Here is an 18024-nt window from a genome sequence, read left to right on the forward strand (position 1 = left end):
CTGATGACTTTATCTAAAATAACAGCTCAAAAGATGCCATTTAAAAGTGTTTATTTCCCTAGAATGTACATACACACATTTAAATAATACTTTTAATTCTGAGAATGCATAATCTCCACCTTGGAAATTTCAAAATGGTGGCAAGTATGTGCTATAAGTTTAAGAATTAAAAGACAGTGCTAGGAAATGACAAGGAGGAGTTCTATAGAGAGAATGCAGTGATATGTGAAGGGTGCAGATCATGGGTACTGACAGACAGTGCAGGAACTACAGAAAAATTCTCATGCGGTCATAACTAATGGTCCGACAGAGGAAGAGGCATGCTTGTACTGTTTGTACCAAAATCTTGTACATTTTTCTTTATTATGATAAAAGAAATACCCAATGATAATTCAAAAATATTGCATTATCATATGCAGATATCAGTCATAATAGAATCTGGCAAAGTAAAGGGGGAAAAAATCAGAAATGTTATCAATTTTATTGCATTCATCACGAATAGAGTTACCTCCCTTGTACATATCATGATCATATATATTCAAAGAATTTTATTTTCAAGGAACTTGTTCTACTAAATTTCTTAATATTTCATAAGAATTAAAAATGCAGCAGTAAAATAATTTAAATGCTGTTTTGTTTGTAAAATTTTCATTGTCAAAGGTTGAAATTATAATAATTAAATTCAAAGACCTTTTTTTCTTCAGAAAATATTGATGTATTATAACTTGCAGGATTTCTTCAAGGAAATAATTCTGAACTTGCAGGATTTCTTCAAGGAAATAATTCTATCAGAATTTAATCATTAAAATGCTGATTTCTGGAAGTTCAATTATAAAAAAGTCAAAAAGTACAAGAAATATTATTTCAAGGAAGTTATTGAAGAAATATTTTACCAGATTCTTTTCAGGACTAAAAGAACTGCATTTTTGAAATGATAAAAGATTTTCAAAATTTATAAAAATAATTTTTCAAAAATTTTAAATGTAAAAGATTCAGGTCAGTACAGACATAATGCCTATAGGCCATGCAGGATGAGGTTAGGGTGAGTTCGAGTCCAAACCAAAGCTGGGCCGTCTACATACAGCCAGCGGAAACTTACTTTACTCGACAGATCTCTCTGCATCTGGGTAACGAGCCCTGACGTTATACCCTTGTCCTTCTTAACTCTCTCCAACTCATTTTTCACATTATTTAATTCTTTAAGTTTGAGAGAGAGTTCATCGGTCATAACGGCAGGACTAGAGGGCGTCTCTAACTGGACATTGGTCAACTGTGATAAGGAAGCGAAATCAGACCATGCTTATAATTCAAAAAGTGGACAGGTTTGTGAAGAACCATAAAATAAAGTACACATTTTTTGTATAAATAAATGAAAATCAAAGTAAGAATAAATTTGAGACTTGTATTAAGACTTGTTGCGTGAATGAATGGATGGAAAAATAAATAAATTCCGAGTGTATTTCATAATATACAAATAGAAATAAATAAGAATACAGTGTACCAGTACATAACACCAAAGTATGTGATATTATAAAAGAGGTACAGTCTTGTAGGTCCGATTACATCAATATCAACACAACATAATCACTTTTAAGATAAGAAAACAATGCAATTGTGTTTCACTAAAAGCAGTGTTTTTCCTGTGTAAACTTATTTTAGGAGTTTTCATCTTATTGAAATAGGGAAACATGACATGTTTGTATGTTTAAAACCTTACATTTTTAGTAACCAAAGCTACAAGTGATAATAGTTGATCGAGTTAATAAACGAACAAACAACATTTTTTTTTTCATTTGGACATTTTTTCCCATTAAGTTTTAGAAAAATGTAAAAATATTAGAGAATGAGGTCAAAACAAATTCCAAAGACAGAAAAACACTGACTTGAATTCATGGCAAGATGCATAATCAATAATAACAATGAATACTGCTAAGTAATTGAGTGAAAACTGTAACATCCAAATGAGACGGAAAACAAGTGAGTTTAGGTCAAATGGGCGTGACTTTAAAATTTAAACCTGCATTCATTGATGGTTTACAAAATTTATGCAAAAACTAAACAACGATCATGACAACTTTTGTTCAAATATTTGGGAGGGCATCATAGGACTTACTGTGACGGGGAAAAAGTGTGGGTTTTTTTTTAACAATAGTTGATCACACAATATTAAAACGCAGACAGGTGTTACACTTTGTGGTCTCGTTAAATAATTACCTGAATTGTCCGAAACTGATAAGGGGAAAAGAGCAACAAGGGTTTTACTTAACAACAAAGAATGGAACAACATCTCAATAAGATTAAAAAAAAAAAAAAAAAAGGTAATTTAACTCTTTGTACATGTACACAGAATCATTTCAGTTTTCGAAAGGTAATTCCAAGCTAAATGGCTGGATTATAAATTAATTGGATTATCAAAACAACTTTGAATAGAAATACAAAAAGCTGTCCTCAAAAAGCACTGACTGGATGTTGGGAGAATCAGATTAGAGATGGCTGCATTATTGAGGCTAAGATCTAGATGGGTTTAAACAGCTCATGGAAAGGGAGAACCTAAGGCTTTCATGCTATTTCTAACCTACAGGTGTAGAAATTTGTAGAAATTAAAGTTTCATGCAAACTTGTGCAGTCCCTAGTTTCATGTCTACAAAACTAACTAACAGTCCGCCATTTAACAAGGCACTAAAGTCTTACTATATTGTCATAAACAAAAACAACGGATCAATTCAGCTGATTCAGACAATGAAGGACAATATCCAATACCATAAAGGTCTTTTCTCCTCCAGAACTGCCTCGGACTCTATTTCCCCAAAAAAATCCTACACCCCCGCCCCCTGTGAAACAACAGTATAAATCCAAACTATATACCAGTAATTACCGGTAATTATTGATTACCCTCGCCAACACAGCAACACTACTTACACATGTGTTAAAACTAATTACTGTTGTCTATACAACTATTACTAAGACAACACCTATGAACACAACGACCAGTCCCTCTTGCGTTCCAGTGGCAGATTCAGGGTGGATTCAGGTTGGGGGGAAATACGGCTGGATATTGGCTTATTTCAGGGATGGTTTTAAGATAAAATAGATGGTAGCAGGTTCTAGAAAAATTTAGGGAGATTTGTAGAAGTTACGTAGTTTTGGAATGGAATTTTGATGGATTTAAAAAAAAAAAAATGAAACTAGGTGGATTTTGGGCTGATTAAGTGATTGATAGTCGAAAGTGAACTAAAAAAAAATCAAGTTTGATTTGGGACAGGTTGAATGTGAATTGGAATCGGGTTTGACTCAGGGATTTATTATTTTTCTTTAATGTCCTACTAACAGCGAAGCTTAAAAATGAATTTCAAGGGAGTCAGCAAGGTTTGGGGCAGATTCAGGTTGGAATAAGTATAGAGAGAGGCGATTTGTATTTTCATAATTGTTCAAATTATTTTTACACATGTCTCACTTTGAAACCAGCCTTTGTATCAATCTCCTTAATCTGCCACTGGAATCTATCACTTGTATTCCGTCTTTGCGTATTGCAGAGTTATCTTCTCTTCAGAGCAGGTATTGATTGTTACGTCATTGGTTTGTGTGAGAAAATTACGTCGTTTTCTCAAAAATTGATGAAGTTACTATCACAAACAAATGACGTAACAATCAATCCCTGCTCTCAAGAGAGATAACTCTGCAATACGCAAAGACGGAATAGAGTTGGAAGAGCTTTCTGCTCTGTCCCATAACACAAAGACATGTAGCGACACAATCGGTACTAAGTGACAACTATTGTTGTAATTTACTTGACTTCACAATAAATACTATAAACTTTTTCTAATAACAACTGCTGTGATCATAAATGAAATCAGGAACAAAATCTCACCTGTTCCCTCATCGAGTTCATTTCTTGGTTTTTCGTAGTGAGTTCATGCTCCAGAGCGACCACCCTTTGAGATAAGTCAGCATCTTCCCCCATGATGAGAGGCCCCTGTGTAGCGACACGGTGCTGGAGCTCCATGATCTGTTGCTGCATTTGTTGTAACATCTGATCTTTACGAAATGTTTCTGCCTCCATCATACGAAGCCGTGTCACTTCATCTGAGAGGGCCATTATTTTCTGTTCCTACACAATACGAAAATGAAATTGAACGATTAGATATCTCCCAACTGAATGCTATATATTTCTACCAATTGGTTAACTTTTCTTTTACTCCTGACAGGTGTGTCCACACTTTTGCCGATGTGAGTTATCCTTGTCTCACCCTAAGGTTTGAGACCAGGGGATTCCCCAGTCAAAACAATTGTATGACGTACGTCACGTCAACAATACAGTAACGTCACGAAAACATTGTATTAACATCATGCCAACAATGCACTGAGCTTGTAAGGTCATTGCACTATTTTTAGACGGCGTCAACAGAGCCCCTTTAGGTGAGATGGGGGATTCCCAACCCTCGGGATGAGATTCCCCTATCTCACTGCCAAGGTGGTGAAAGATTCCATCGATCTCACCCAAATTAGTTAAATTTCAAGAGTTACCTTCTAGCTTTTCTCCTTGCCAGTTTGAAACTTTAGAATCAGATGTCCAAAAATCAAAACTATGAAAGTCTATTGAACATCCATAATTTTTTAAGGATCCCTGTCACATTTCACTGTGGTTTTTCCTATAAACAGTTACCTCCCCTTAACTTCCGTCTTGATATAACTGTGGCACAGTTGGGCCAAGACACTTCTGTTGACCAGGTAGCACAATCATTTAGAGCGGTAGCATATCAATCTGAAGTCCAGGGTTCGAATCCCAGTCAAGCCCACTGATTTTTTTTACACTCAAAAACACTGTTGTTGATTATATTTTGTTTATTTCATCTTTATTATTTGTATTAAAAGTCCTGCAAGGTATGATGTTCTTTTCAGAAATGATTTATCAAAGTTATAGTCAGGTCGGGTAGTATCCAACACTTAGTTACAGTTTTTGGCAGTGATGCAGGGATCCTTAACTCATTCACCCCTGAAGACACATTTAAACTCCTCCAATTCAAAGGCTGGAATAGTTCATTATGAAATTTCAGGGGTGAATGAGTTATGCACCTCAGGCCAGGTGACTAATATGATGAATATATTATCTGCAAATCTTAACTTTATAAACTTTTTATCAACCCAATCCCGTTTGTATAATAAATTCAAATAAAAATCAAAAACTATTTCTCGGCTATAAAATTGTTCTTTCAAATTAGATTTTATGGTAACCACATACCTTTTCTTGCAATCTGAGCATTTCTGACGTTCCTCCCATAGGAACCGATACAGGAGGGGTTGTTCTTCTTTCCATTCCGTTGGTCCACCCTCCGGATACACCTATAAACAACAACACAGGTACTTTTGTAAACAAACAAAAAATTGTAAACATTGATACATCTTACACACAATAATAGAATCATATACAAACATAACAACAAACACATTCAGACAACAGCAAAGTAATGCATTAAAAATAGACACAATTGTACATAGAACAGTAAAATAAATAATTGTGACATACATATAGCCAAATCAGGGCTAGTCAATAAGGGTAGCCTGATAGTCTGACACTAGTGAAATCTCCAGCTGCATGGACTAGTGTTTCTAAAAACTGCTAGCCCAATTGACTACCAGAAATCAAAATTTGATATTGCTTCCATGTTGAATCATATTGGGGTAGTTTAAATTTTGTTTGGACTAGTAAAATCGGAAACTATTAGCCAACTGACAGTTTTTTTAAGAATTAATTTCTAGCCCTGCCAAGTAAGTATTATTTTGCATATGTAGTTTAAGACCTGCCTCGAAACAACAAGTTTCCAGGATTATTAGAAGAACCATCGCCATCTGGACCATGGTATCAATGTTGAAACAATACAGAATTTTGTGTTCATTGCATGACATTGTATACAATCATAGCCCTGTCTGGAAGTCAATGAATGGTTTTATTAACCTGAGATATAACTATTAACCACAGGATAAGTAAAAAAATCCTTAATATTCTTTTGTCAGTTTAATAAAACCATGCATTAAAATATTCACAAAATTTGAAAGGATACGTTTTTTCTGATTTTTCAATTTATTATTTTCTGCATTTTTTTTTTACATGCCTGTTCATTTGACATCATTTGGAAGGAATAAAAAGGAATATTCACTTGGTGTAGCTGATACATAATACATATATAACCAATCACTTGAGAAAAAGTAAAAAAAAACCATGACTAATAACTTGAGAAAATGTGAAAAATATGACAAATCACTTGAGAAAATGTGAAAAATATGACAAATCACTTGAGAAAATGTGAAAAATATGACCTATCACTTGAGAAAATGTGAAAAATATGAAAATCCAACTAACCAACAGATCTCTGTGAGGTAACCGGGGACTGTATTGGAGAAGTAAATGTCTGCACCCTGTCATACCCTCCTCCGACCCTGCGGGCTGAGGCCGCAGCTGACCCTGCACTGACAGGCCTGGCTGACCCTGCGCTAAGGGGCCTAGCACGGAGCGAGGCAGGAGGACGAGGCATTGGTTGTGTCGTGGGGGTCCATACTGCAGATGGGATGGTGATGGTGGCTGGCCCTGTTGACAGGTAAGGGAGGTTCATCGACCCCTGGGTCATCCCCTGGGCCATTCCCTGGGCCATCGCCGGGGTCATTAAAGACTGCTGGGTGTCTGCCTGGGTATAGTTCATGTTGTCAGAGAGGAGGGTGAGGGGCTGGCTCCATGCTGGACGTTGCTGAACGGGTGGATACGCTATCTGTAGACACAACATCATACAATGTAATAACATGGGATACACATTTATACAATGTAATAACATGGGATACACTTTTATACAGTGTAATAACATGGGATACACTTTTATACAGTGTAATAACATAGGAAACACCTTTATACAATGTATTTTTATGTTATACAATGTTGCTTACCAATATAATTTAGAAAAGAGCTACTTGGAAAAGAAATAAATTCTTTATAATTTCATTTATCACAAAATGTTTTCAACAAGGGGGATTCCAACATCACACCTCCTGATTATAAAACATGAAACTTATCTGCTATACTCGAAACATGATATTTTTTTGTCAATAATGTTTTAGCAACAACCCTAAGAATGTTTTCTTGATTGTATAAATATAGAGCTTGTCTACCGTAGAAAATTGGTAGAACTCTCTACCTTAATGAAGATCATGGTCATAAACAGTGATGAAAGTGACAGCTTAAGACATTTAAATTATTATCGTTGCATCAAATGCATTTTGACAGTATATAAAGATATGCATTGTCTATAGTACTCATTAACTCATTTATCCCTGAAGATACATTTGAACTCTTCCAATTCAATGTTTGGAACAGTTCATTATGAAATAAAGGGGTGAATGAGTTGATACTTCTATTTTTCTTTTTAAATTCAACTCCTACACTATTAAAATTTATTATAATTCCTGATGTCTTTTAAACATATAGGTCAATGTGAATTTTTAAAAATAATTTTATTAACAGGGATTAGGATTAGGTTGTTTCTTATTATTGATTAAATAATTGCATGCAACAATATCTATATCTATTGTTATTGAACACACTTGCAAACATATTTTCATAATTATTTCCTGTAAAATATAAACTAAGTGCTGTGAATTTACAACATTTTTGCATCCTAATATTGTCAGGTAAATCGTAATATTAATCCATTAATCAAATTATTAGCTATGGGTAACAAGGTAACACTGATCAAATAGACATAAATTCTGAATATCGTGATTAACCAAACTGTACACATAATCTTCCCATACATCTTTTGATATATAGTCACAAATGATTAGATATAAAGATCTGTATTTGAAGTAAACTCCTTGCCAACACAAATTCAGACTTAATTTGAATCCATATTAAAAATTGATTCAACATTTATAAAGGTAAATAAGACATCTCCTTAGCTCAGACTAAAAAGACGTAATCCCACGGGGGATTTAAATTTATCTTTTTGACCTCCTCACTTCATCCTGGTAACCTGCAGGTGTAATCTATCTTCACAAGGCGACTATGTAAAACTTTAATAATATACACACCTCACTAGAACTTTGAGAGAGAGGTCGTCCGATAGGAGGTCTTGGGTGCCTCGTCATCTCTTGTACATAGCTATCAAACTACACACCTTCTTTATAAAATCTTAAGGGGTGTGTGTCAGAGATATTTTGTGATGATCAATTTCCAATATTGTAGCTATACAAATCACGATCCAACACTGCCTATATCATTCAAGGCACTTAAAAGTCAAAGGTACTTTTGAGATATTTGTCGATCCTTTAAGGGTTTTGCATAATCAGTAATCATAAAATCCCTTTCAGATAAGTTGGCGCACTCCTGAGCCAACTTGATTTGTTTAGTCAATATGACTTCCACACAGGTATATAAAAATGTCATTTATATTTTGTCTAATAATGTTCTTATCCTTAACTGTCTTAAGTTAAGGATGTGTCTTATCTGTAGGGTAGCTGAAACAAGTATCTACAGATATCATAAACAGCTGTGAGCTTTATATTCCTGTACTGTCTGGTTCAGGAATCTTTGCATCTGAATTGATGGCAGGCGTCGACCACTGTGTCACATTTTCTAGCTTCAAATTCCTGTACTGTCTAGTTCAATTTTTTTTGCATCTTAATTGATGGCAGGCGTCGCCCACTGTTTCACATTTGGCTAGCTTCAAATTCCTGTACTGTCTAGTTCAGTATTCTCTCAAGTGTCCCTACAATATCCTAAAATATCAGTACCCTGTAGAAGAAGAAGAATATCCTGATCAGTAGCCTTTGTGTCTTATCTCTGATGAAATTGATGATCAGAGTTTATAGGCATCATCAAAAGCTACAATACAGCTTTGTTTTCTACTGTACTGCCTCAACAGATATCTCCCATAACATGAGACAGTAGCTTTAAATTTGTATTCCTGTACTGTCTAGTCCAAAAGACATTTAGATGCGTCTTATATTTATGATATATTTGATGACAAGCATCTACCACTGTTTCACACTGGGCTGTTAGCTCCACATTCTTGCACTGTCTATTTAGCAGTCTTGATGTGTCTTAACTATTTAGACACTTAGAGAGGAATTGAATGTCGTATCTGGAACCACTGCACTTCCACAAGTATATCAGGTGTCTTAAGACACTCAGATGTCTAAAGATACTAAAACATGTCTTCTGACTGACTTATGTGTCTATTCGAATGTCATTCGACTACATGTCTTTAAATCACAGACAGATCAGCAAGGTAGATAGTGCTAACACATCCAAAGAAAGACTCAAATAGCAACATTGGTTGCTATTATATCAGACTACACTTGATGATTATATATGTATAATTATCCCCTGGCTTTATGTCAACTAATTATCAGTCATTTTCCGTGTAGAAATCAATATCGGTCAGAAAATAAGACAAGAGAGTCAATGCTATTACTACCACTACCAACACACACAACTTAATGTACTAACAATCTTAACACTGACAGACAGTGTATACTAAAACGACCAGATCACTAAGGGGCGTAGGTCTGGCTGTGGTATGGGTGACCGAAAACCAGCCTGGGAATTATTTATATATACTCATATGCTAACTCATAAATCATGCTTATTATATAACACAATCAACTCCACGCTGACTAGATCTGTGGACAATATCGGGTGGCAGAGCAGTACCGACAGTCCTGCAGCTAACGGATATCTATATGACGGGGCTGCCGCAGTCTGCGGACTTTTGACAATGGATCTACTCTACCCGATCACCAAGGTTCAGTCCTTGATAAATCAGCCAAATTATTGAAACAACCTATTGAAAATAGGCGTGCGACTAGGATCTTTGCACAGCCATATTAAATGTCTGTTGCCTTCGAAAAAATGTTGGCAGAGTCGGGTATCTACATTGGTGACATGTTATACTGTATCAAATTATAGTCGAATAGATATATCTTCGTACGTAATATTATGTAATTTCAAACTACACTTTAAATTTTATTTCATTTTTAAATACTTTCTGTTATCGGCTACCATGTTCCTTTATATAAATATAACTATCCAGGACCATAGCTTTAATGTACATTGTATGAAGCTTCTTCAGCCTAAATCAATATAAAGGTAACTTTTTTTAAATCAGTGATATTTTCAAAACTATGGATACTGAAAATGAAATACAATGTATGTATGTCCGTGGATTTAATTAAAACATTTTAGGATAATAAACACAAAACTGCTTGCATTTCTACACTCGAGTTTTCAAAAAAAAAAAGTGAAAAAATTGATTTAATAAAACATCAAGCTGACAATGCTGAATACGCCTGAATTTAATTATAATTATATTATGACAAGTATATATATATACACATGTATGACTTTCAAATTTAACTTGTTAAACCTTGAAATATCAAAACATGCAATAATAAATACACAAGCAAATATCTGATATTATTAAATGTTTTAAATATTTCTAATTTTGGAATTAGTTTGTGTACTTTTTTCAATGTGTGGTATAACTGTGACGTTTTAGTGTATTAATGGTAGTAATTTGTGCTAGGAATGTGACCTACACATTGTTATTATGCCTCATTTTAGTCCTAATTCTTCAATTTTTTGTAACAAATTCACAAACTTATATATACATATATATAATACTCCAAGTTGTTTAACCGGCCCTTGTAACGGAAGGGTTAAATTAATACAACCTTGCATTCTAACATTTCTTAGAGGAAAAAAATTAAACCTACGAAATACAAAGGCTGATCGAGTACAAGAATTGACACATGTTTACAATGTCTAATACAGGTTGTAGAATTTTAAACTGAAGTTATAATAGGAACAATAGGGGCAGCGAGGACAATACCGAGTAGTATTTAACCAAGTAATTGTCTGTCGCAGAGCTTAATGGCCTCATGCTATATGAACACTGGATATGTATCAGACAAATCTTAAAAACAGGTTTCGGAGTGCTAGAAGTCGGGTCATCAAATTTTAATGAAGATTTTCGAGAGTGGAATGAATGACAGTGAATTTGTACAGAGCTTCAAAGATGACAAGCACAGACATGTTGACGCGTAAAAACACTAGGTAGCTATGAGCCAGGTAGCTGGGAAACATATACACTGTTGTGTATTACACACCTACACTGCCACCATTTTCCTTTACCAATACACCGCCAATACATACGATCAGTGTGGCTTAAAACATGGCAATACAAAATTCTTTCCATGGGCGTTGCTACTTTACAAAAATTCACTAACAAGCAATTCATTGATGAATTAAATCTTGAATCGTGTTTCAAGGGCAATTTTATCCATGACTAGAGTTATATATTGAGTTTTAAACAGGCAGATATATGACTTATTACTATTTGTAATCCAGTAATTTTCACTGGCAACTTAAGGTATATTGAGCACATATAAAAGGTTATTTAACCTGATTATGCTGGCAACTTAAGTGAACAGCTGAATATATGCCAGGAATTCCAGTTCCAGTGCAGTGTTTAATTTTTGTCTTACCCCATATTTTTCGCTGTAATAATCACTCTTTGATAACTCCATATTGTGACGTATAATTGATATAAATAAACATCCAAAAAATTAATCTGTACTCCAGAATTATAAATCATAAATCAACCACATTTAGATTTGAACTCAATTTCAAATCTTAATCCTTTGAGAAAACACTTAAATCCCAAGGCTATAAAATGTTATCCTCATATACGGCACGGAAGCTTTAATAGTCTGACAAATATGTCAATCGCAATGGAAAGTACCCATGCACAGTAATACTGATATTATGCACATTTGCCATTCCGCGACCTGAAATAATATTCCATTGGAGAGTCCGTGAATTTAATTCTCATAATATGAAACGCTTCACTTATCGTTTTTTTTTAAATTCCCTTTTCACGGAGAGAACAAGACGATGAGATCCTCACTGCAGATGACACGGTATCACGGGTATGACTGAGTTAGTATAATGTTGATGATCGTTACTAAGAGTGAGGTATTTAATCTTTAAAAAAAACCAGGTGTCCCTACAGCCTTGCTCTTGGGGCGTGCATGACAAACAAATCATGTAGACTTTCACAGTTCGTCCTGTGTCGAGGATCGGGTGCTTTCGACTTGAGCATATCTATGTGACCAGGAAAAACTCTATTAGCTATTCGGAGTATAGATCTTTGAGCAAACACTCACGGACAGAGTGGATTGTTCTCCAGTTTGTGTTGGAAACTATCTTTGTGTACATACGGTAGATGTCGGTAATTACATCGTAAATGTAAAATCAAACATTGGGCTTTCGAGCTTACAAATCATTAACGCATTAGCTACGGTTCATACAAAAGCCTTTATACCCAAGTCTTACAGGTCAATATTTTCAAACCTACTTTTACAAACAATTCTTATCATAATGCAAATGTATGCGTTGGCCATTTCTAAAATGGCTTTCAAATTTGAGTCACCATTAGTGGTAACTCTATCTGCAAAGATATATTTTTTTTTAATTTAAATGCATTTTAAATCTTGCGATCAGATCACAAAGTATTTTACTACATCGATTGAAATCAACAGCAATTTTGAGTAGGTTTTTTTTGTAATCTTAGGTACCGACAGGGGGTGCATGATAAACTACATGTTGTACAAATAGATTTGTTGGCAGGGAAGTCATACCGATCGACCGGAGTGTACAGGCGCCATAAGAAATTATATATCACTTTGTTTTGAATAATGACCTTTTTGTTGAAACTGTTGTCGTTCAAAAAGATGTAGATACCTTTTGAAGACACGAGACCAAAGGTATATAATAACACGTTTAAATTATTTGAAAGATCGATATATTTAAACACTATTGTCTTGTTATTGCTTTACAAATGACATGCTATTATATTTATTAGTTTTGGGGTGTTCCGTATTGTTTACACTGTGTTGTGTATATATATAAGTCATATAAGTACGAAATTAGAGAAAAAGATGACACCGGAGAATTTGTTAAAAGACAGAGAGGCATTGATCATCATTAAGATTACACCACACTTACAGAAATCTTTTGTTTCTAAATTAAAAAAGAAATGACAAAAAAAATAGCAGACAATTTTGTCATAATAATAAAGTTATATAACATCAAACTATAAGAACACATGTTATTATACTATCAAAGAAAAGTTCAAGTAAAAGTTTATATTTAGCAGACACATATCTTATACTGTTTGATACATGAAACCATAGAGAGAAAACTTTAAAATTGTTGGATGGAAATAATAAAAGTCATGATTATTTTGTGTACAAAATGTTCAAAAATTGACACAATATTTCAGGTAATTTTATAAAACAAATTGAAAATATCAAATACTTAATTATGAGGTTACTTTGAATATATCTATGGTATATATAATTTATTTAGTGTAAATTTTGTACAAAATGTCCAAAACATTGTACAATATTTCAGCTAATTTTATATAACAAACTGAAATTTTCAAATATATCTACCGGTATATATAATTTCCCTTAAGCTTAATTAAGATTTTTATGCTTCAAGACATTCAATTTTTCTTCTCTTACAATGTTGCTTCAAGTATTTTTTTGTAAGCAACTGCAGTTTTTGTATTTTGTTGATTGGTATTAGTCGGAAACAAAATACATATTTTGCTATATAAGTACCGGTAATCATTATCATATAAGTTCAATTATATTTTCCCTAAAAAATATTTTGAAGGTTTGTATGAATTCTAGGGATTCAAAGATTTTTTTATTTCTTTTTAGCTTTAACTTATAGAAAACGTCACGGTTTTACAATAGATGATTTGATCAGTGTTCAAAAAACATGATTTATCCTACATACAATCTGCTGTATTTTGGTCTACAAAATGTAATCACATGCAAAGAGAAATAAAGAAAAAACCTATATGCTGCATCAAATAATATCCCAAATATAACAGACATTCAAGGTCACTCTCTCCGATAGTGAATAAGACTTTTAAATTTCAATTTTAAAAGTATAAATTAGTATTTCTTGATACAGTATTTTTTTCTATCTGTAAAATATGTTCCATTTTGAAATAGAAAAATATTACCAAACATACATCACTCTTGTAAATGATTTGACTACATCAAATAACCTTTTCTACCCTTTGAAAATGTATCATGCTTTGGGGAAATATAGGCACAATCACCTATGGGTAATACAATTAATCAGGGCCCAATTTCTTGATACAATTAACTCAGACTTTTTCCTTACCTTAAAAGTTAATAAAATTTTCATGAAACTGGGGCCTGGGGTAAATATACTAGAAAAAGACCACTATACAGAGAAACAAGAAGGAATGATGAAGAAAAGAAAAGAAAAATGAGGATTCAAGTAAGTGTGAAAATGTCTAGTACAGACTAAATGTTTGGAAATTAATTTCCCCCCAATTTATAAAAGATATTATTACATGGCTGAATTGATCAGTTTTTGAATTCTTCACATGTCTATATGTCATTGTACATGTCAGTATATACCAAATATATACATCCAATTTTGTTTTCATTTTTATGTATCGTTTCAAATCTTTCCAAACATTATCTATGGTAGTTATAAAGCTGTCCTAGACATTTCGGTTCAGATGAAAGATTTAAATGGCAGTTAAGACTAAAAAAAATTAACATTTGAAAATCTGCTATATGTAATGAGATTTAGTGCAGGCATGCAAATCATTTAAATCCCATAAGAAAGTTTATACATACAAAAACAAGCTTTTATATTTTAATTTTTTGTTTTTGTTTTTGTATGTATAAACTGCCATCATATGACCATTAACCCATTCACCCCTAAAGTCACATTTGAACGTTACCAAATCAGAGACTGGGCAAGTCTAGTTTAAACATGAAGGGGTGAATGAGTTTTTTTTTAAAAAGTCCATATACATAAAGATAGCTGATACCAGTCAGCCCAAGGGAGACAACCCTTTTTACACAAAATTGATTTAACAGCAGATTTTCAATTGATTTGACATGAGTAACAAAATTCAGGAAAATGTAGGCAGCAAATGACATGACAATATAGATGACATGTAAAGGTCAAAGGTTTGACATGTATAGGGTTCAAAGGTAAAAGGTCACTAGTACCTGTTGGTATCCTGCGGGTCTCTCCTGTCGGGCCTGGTGTAAAACAGTGATCATGGTATATTGAGATGATGTTGAAATGAATAGAGTTTGGAGCATGTGACACAAAATATCGTCACAAACTCACGACATGTTGAAATGATGGAGAAATGATTAAGACTAAGGTAAATGACACAAAAGTTCATTACATTATTTTATTTTACATGTACATCTATCTAAATCCCTAAGCAACAAACTTCTATCATTCTATGGAATAACATACAGCAAGGTTTTTCCTGGGTATTTCAGAAATTGATTTTCCTTTAGCTTTGAAAAACACGTTTTTCCTCTTTTCTCTCTCAATCTTACACCAAAGAATGTAGGATTTTTTGAAGTCTTGCTAATGGTATAAAGCTGTTCAATAATATGGACAATCAGAAAGTTAAATTATGAAGCAAAATCTCATTTTTTTTCTTTTAAATAATTAACTTCATCAAATTAAAAGGATAATATCTAGATCTTATTGGGAATTTGGCAAAAGTTTAGCTCTGAACAGTACTGAACAACTTATAGGTGAACATTCCTGATTAATTAAGTGAAAAAAAAAAATCCAATTTTTCTTTCAGACATTTAAATGCCCAAACAAAACATTTCAGCTTTTTATTGTATATTTAAATTGTGAAAGAAAAAAGGTTGCGATTCATCATATAAGAAAAAGACATAAGCGCCCCAAAAAAATAAGTGCATCAATTATAAAATAAAACAATGCAAACAGATCGGTGGGAATAATTCAATTCATTAGAGATTTGTTAAATACGTTGTTAGTCGTTATTAAAAATATTACAATTACTGCTATGGACAAACAATTATTTAAATTTAAATATAATAAACAAAAGTTTGATATCCTCCACTCTAAAACTTGTAAATACTCAGGCTACATCAAAACACACCTCTCTAACACAGCAAATTCAAACCTACTGCATATATATCCTGTTTAATTTGGCTTCTCAAACTTGAAATCAGTTCACAAAATATCAAAACGCTTTTCACAATATTTAACTCTCTTAAACATAATCGTAACATAAAATAATTACTTATCATGGGTAAAATTTGAAATATATAAAATCAATATAAATACAAAAATTCATAAAAAAAATTGTTAAGAACTTGTTGTTATCCATGCAGGTACTGTATTCAGAGTTAACCTATACTCAAATATTTTGTAGAAATAGGATTTTTTTTAATGTGATTTTTAAAAACATGTGACTTTTTCTAGATTTCTTGGCGCTTCAAGAGACAACATTTGTTCAGCTTTTAAAAAAATAATAGAATTTTTTGAAAAATCAGTTGAAAATATCATTCAAAATCTGAAAACTTGAGAAACCAAATTCAATGGGATAATTGACCCAACAACATTATAAATACTTACAGGCGGTGGATTTTCTACGTTCAGTTCAAATGGAACTCCACTATAACCAAATTTGATGATGTCTCCAGGTGCGAGCCTCACTATGGCGTTTTGCACTCGGCAGTCATTGACGTAGGTTCCCTGGGCTGTGTTGAGGTCCTGAAGGACGTAACCGTCCTCCTGTTCATGATACTCTATAACAGCATGCTGTTGGTCAACACCTGAAGTCTGAAACGATAAACAGCAGAATAGTGATTAAAAAACATGTCCAGAAACTATTTTGCTCTATTTATATTTTCAACTTCTTGCATTCTTGACAATGTGTAATTTTTAAAGGTGTCATTAATTATATTTCAAATAACCAATGATAGATAAACAACACTTGATATTTTTTTAATGAGGAGCTCTTTTGAAAAGGAGGTATGAAACAGTAAACATAGCATACACCCTTAACAGGTTCAATTTTTTAGAGTTAAATATTACCTTTGAATAAGTATCATTGAATGACACTTGTTTAGGATAGACTCCTTTCTTCCGTAAAGTATTTCCATCCTTGCGTAAAATGCTGCAGCGCATTATTAAGGTTTTACATTCTAAATACGATGATATTAATTACTTAAATTACTGTACTTATCTATCAATGAATACATATTTCTACATTCACACTTCTGCTATTGGTGTTTCAATTGCCCAGACTGCTGGCCGATTCAAAACCCAGTATGAAAATCAAAGTTGATCTCTCCTAGCTGCCCAACACTATTTAACAAGAACTGGGTCTTCAGAGATGGTTACCAGATTTGACCTTCAGATAACTCGGACTAAAAGCACTACACTTGGAAGTTGGAACACTTCCTTCAAAATTGAAGAATACAGACAAAAGAAAACTATATATACAGTAACTAAAGGCCTACATGTACGTAAATCCTATAATCCATCAGGAAATTGGCACACCAAAAGAACTGCAGACTTCCATATACATATCAAGTAAGAAACAAACCACACTGTAACATATGACAACTGTGACTCTAGGCACCAAACAGGTCCCACATCAATTATAGATATATCCCCCCAAAACAGTATTTCTCCCTGTACAGTTGTCCAAAATTACATAACGAGAGGTATTGATTGCTATTTGTGGGGAAAGTGACGCTATAGCCAAAAGGAAGTTGAGTATGGATTTCCGATTATTGGATTTTCGAACAAACATAATTCGTGTTTCTACACCACAGGTAGTTTCATATAGCTGTATGTCCACTCCGCGGGCCAATAATTATCCTGTTTCAACAGAATAGACAGACCACAGACAATTAATTATCCCATTTCATTTAGCAGAATAATCAAATCGTACCAACAAGGTCTCGATATTGGAGTTAGTTTCATCACATCAGCTTTATAATCCTCACCAGTGCAATATGGGACTACTGACTTAAATGACTTTTCCTTTGTACAATGAAACCTGTCTAATCTAACACCTGAATATTTTGAAACCCTGTCTTATCTTGGAAAAAAAGGTTGTACTCTTA

General features: G+C 33.4%; 1 protein-coding gene across 5 annotated transcripts in view; it reads right to left on the minus strand.

The window, feature by feature from the left end:
• LOC110462929 (forkhead-associated domain-containing protein 1-like) overlaps positions 1-18024 on the minus strand; it is a 42527-nt gene that overhangs the window by 19137 nt on the left and 5366 nt on the right. Inside the window, exons 2-7 of one of the 5 annotated variants that reach the window (XM_021517175.1) lie at positions 16523-16729; positions 15118-15150; positions 6359-6761; positions 5240-5340; positions 3869-4108; positions 1100-1270 (exon numbers count right to left, since the gene is read on the minus strand). In XM_021517175.1, coding sequence (XP_021372850.1) covers positions 1100-1270; positions 3869-4108; positions 5240-5340; positions 6359-6761; positions 15118-15150; positions 16523-16729 — 1155 coding nt within the window. Of the gene's footprint in view, positions 1-1099; positions 1271-3868; positions 4109-5239; positions 5341-6358; positions 6762-8073; positions 8172-11529; positions 12007-15117; positions 15151-16522; positions 16730-18024 lie in introns of those variants that run through there. The other 4 variants (XM_021517176.1, XM_021517177.1, XM_021517179.1 and 1 more) reach the window with 4 other exon arrangements.

Source organism: Mizuhopecten yessoensis, unplaced genomic scaffold (assembly GCF_002113885.1).
Source record: "Mizuhopecten yessoensis strain PY_sf001 unplaced genomic scaffold, ASM211388v2 scaffold10847, whole genome shotgun sequence".
Lineage (NCBI taxonomy): Eukaryota > Metazoa > Mollusca > Bivalvia > Pectinida > Pectinidae > Mizuhopecten > Mizuhopecten yessoensis.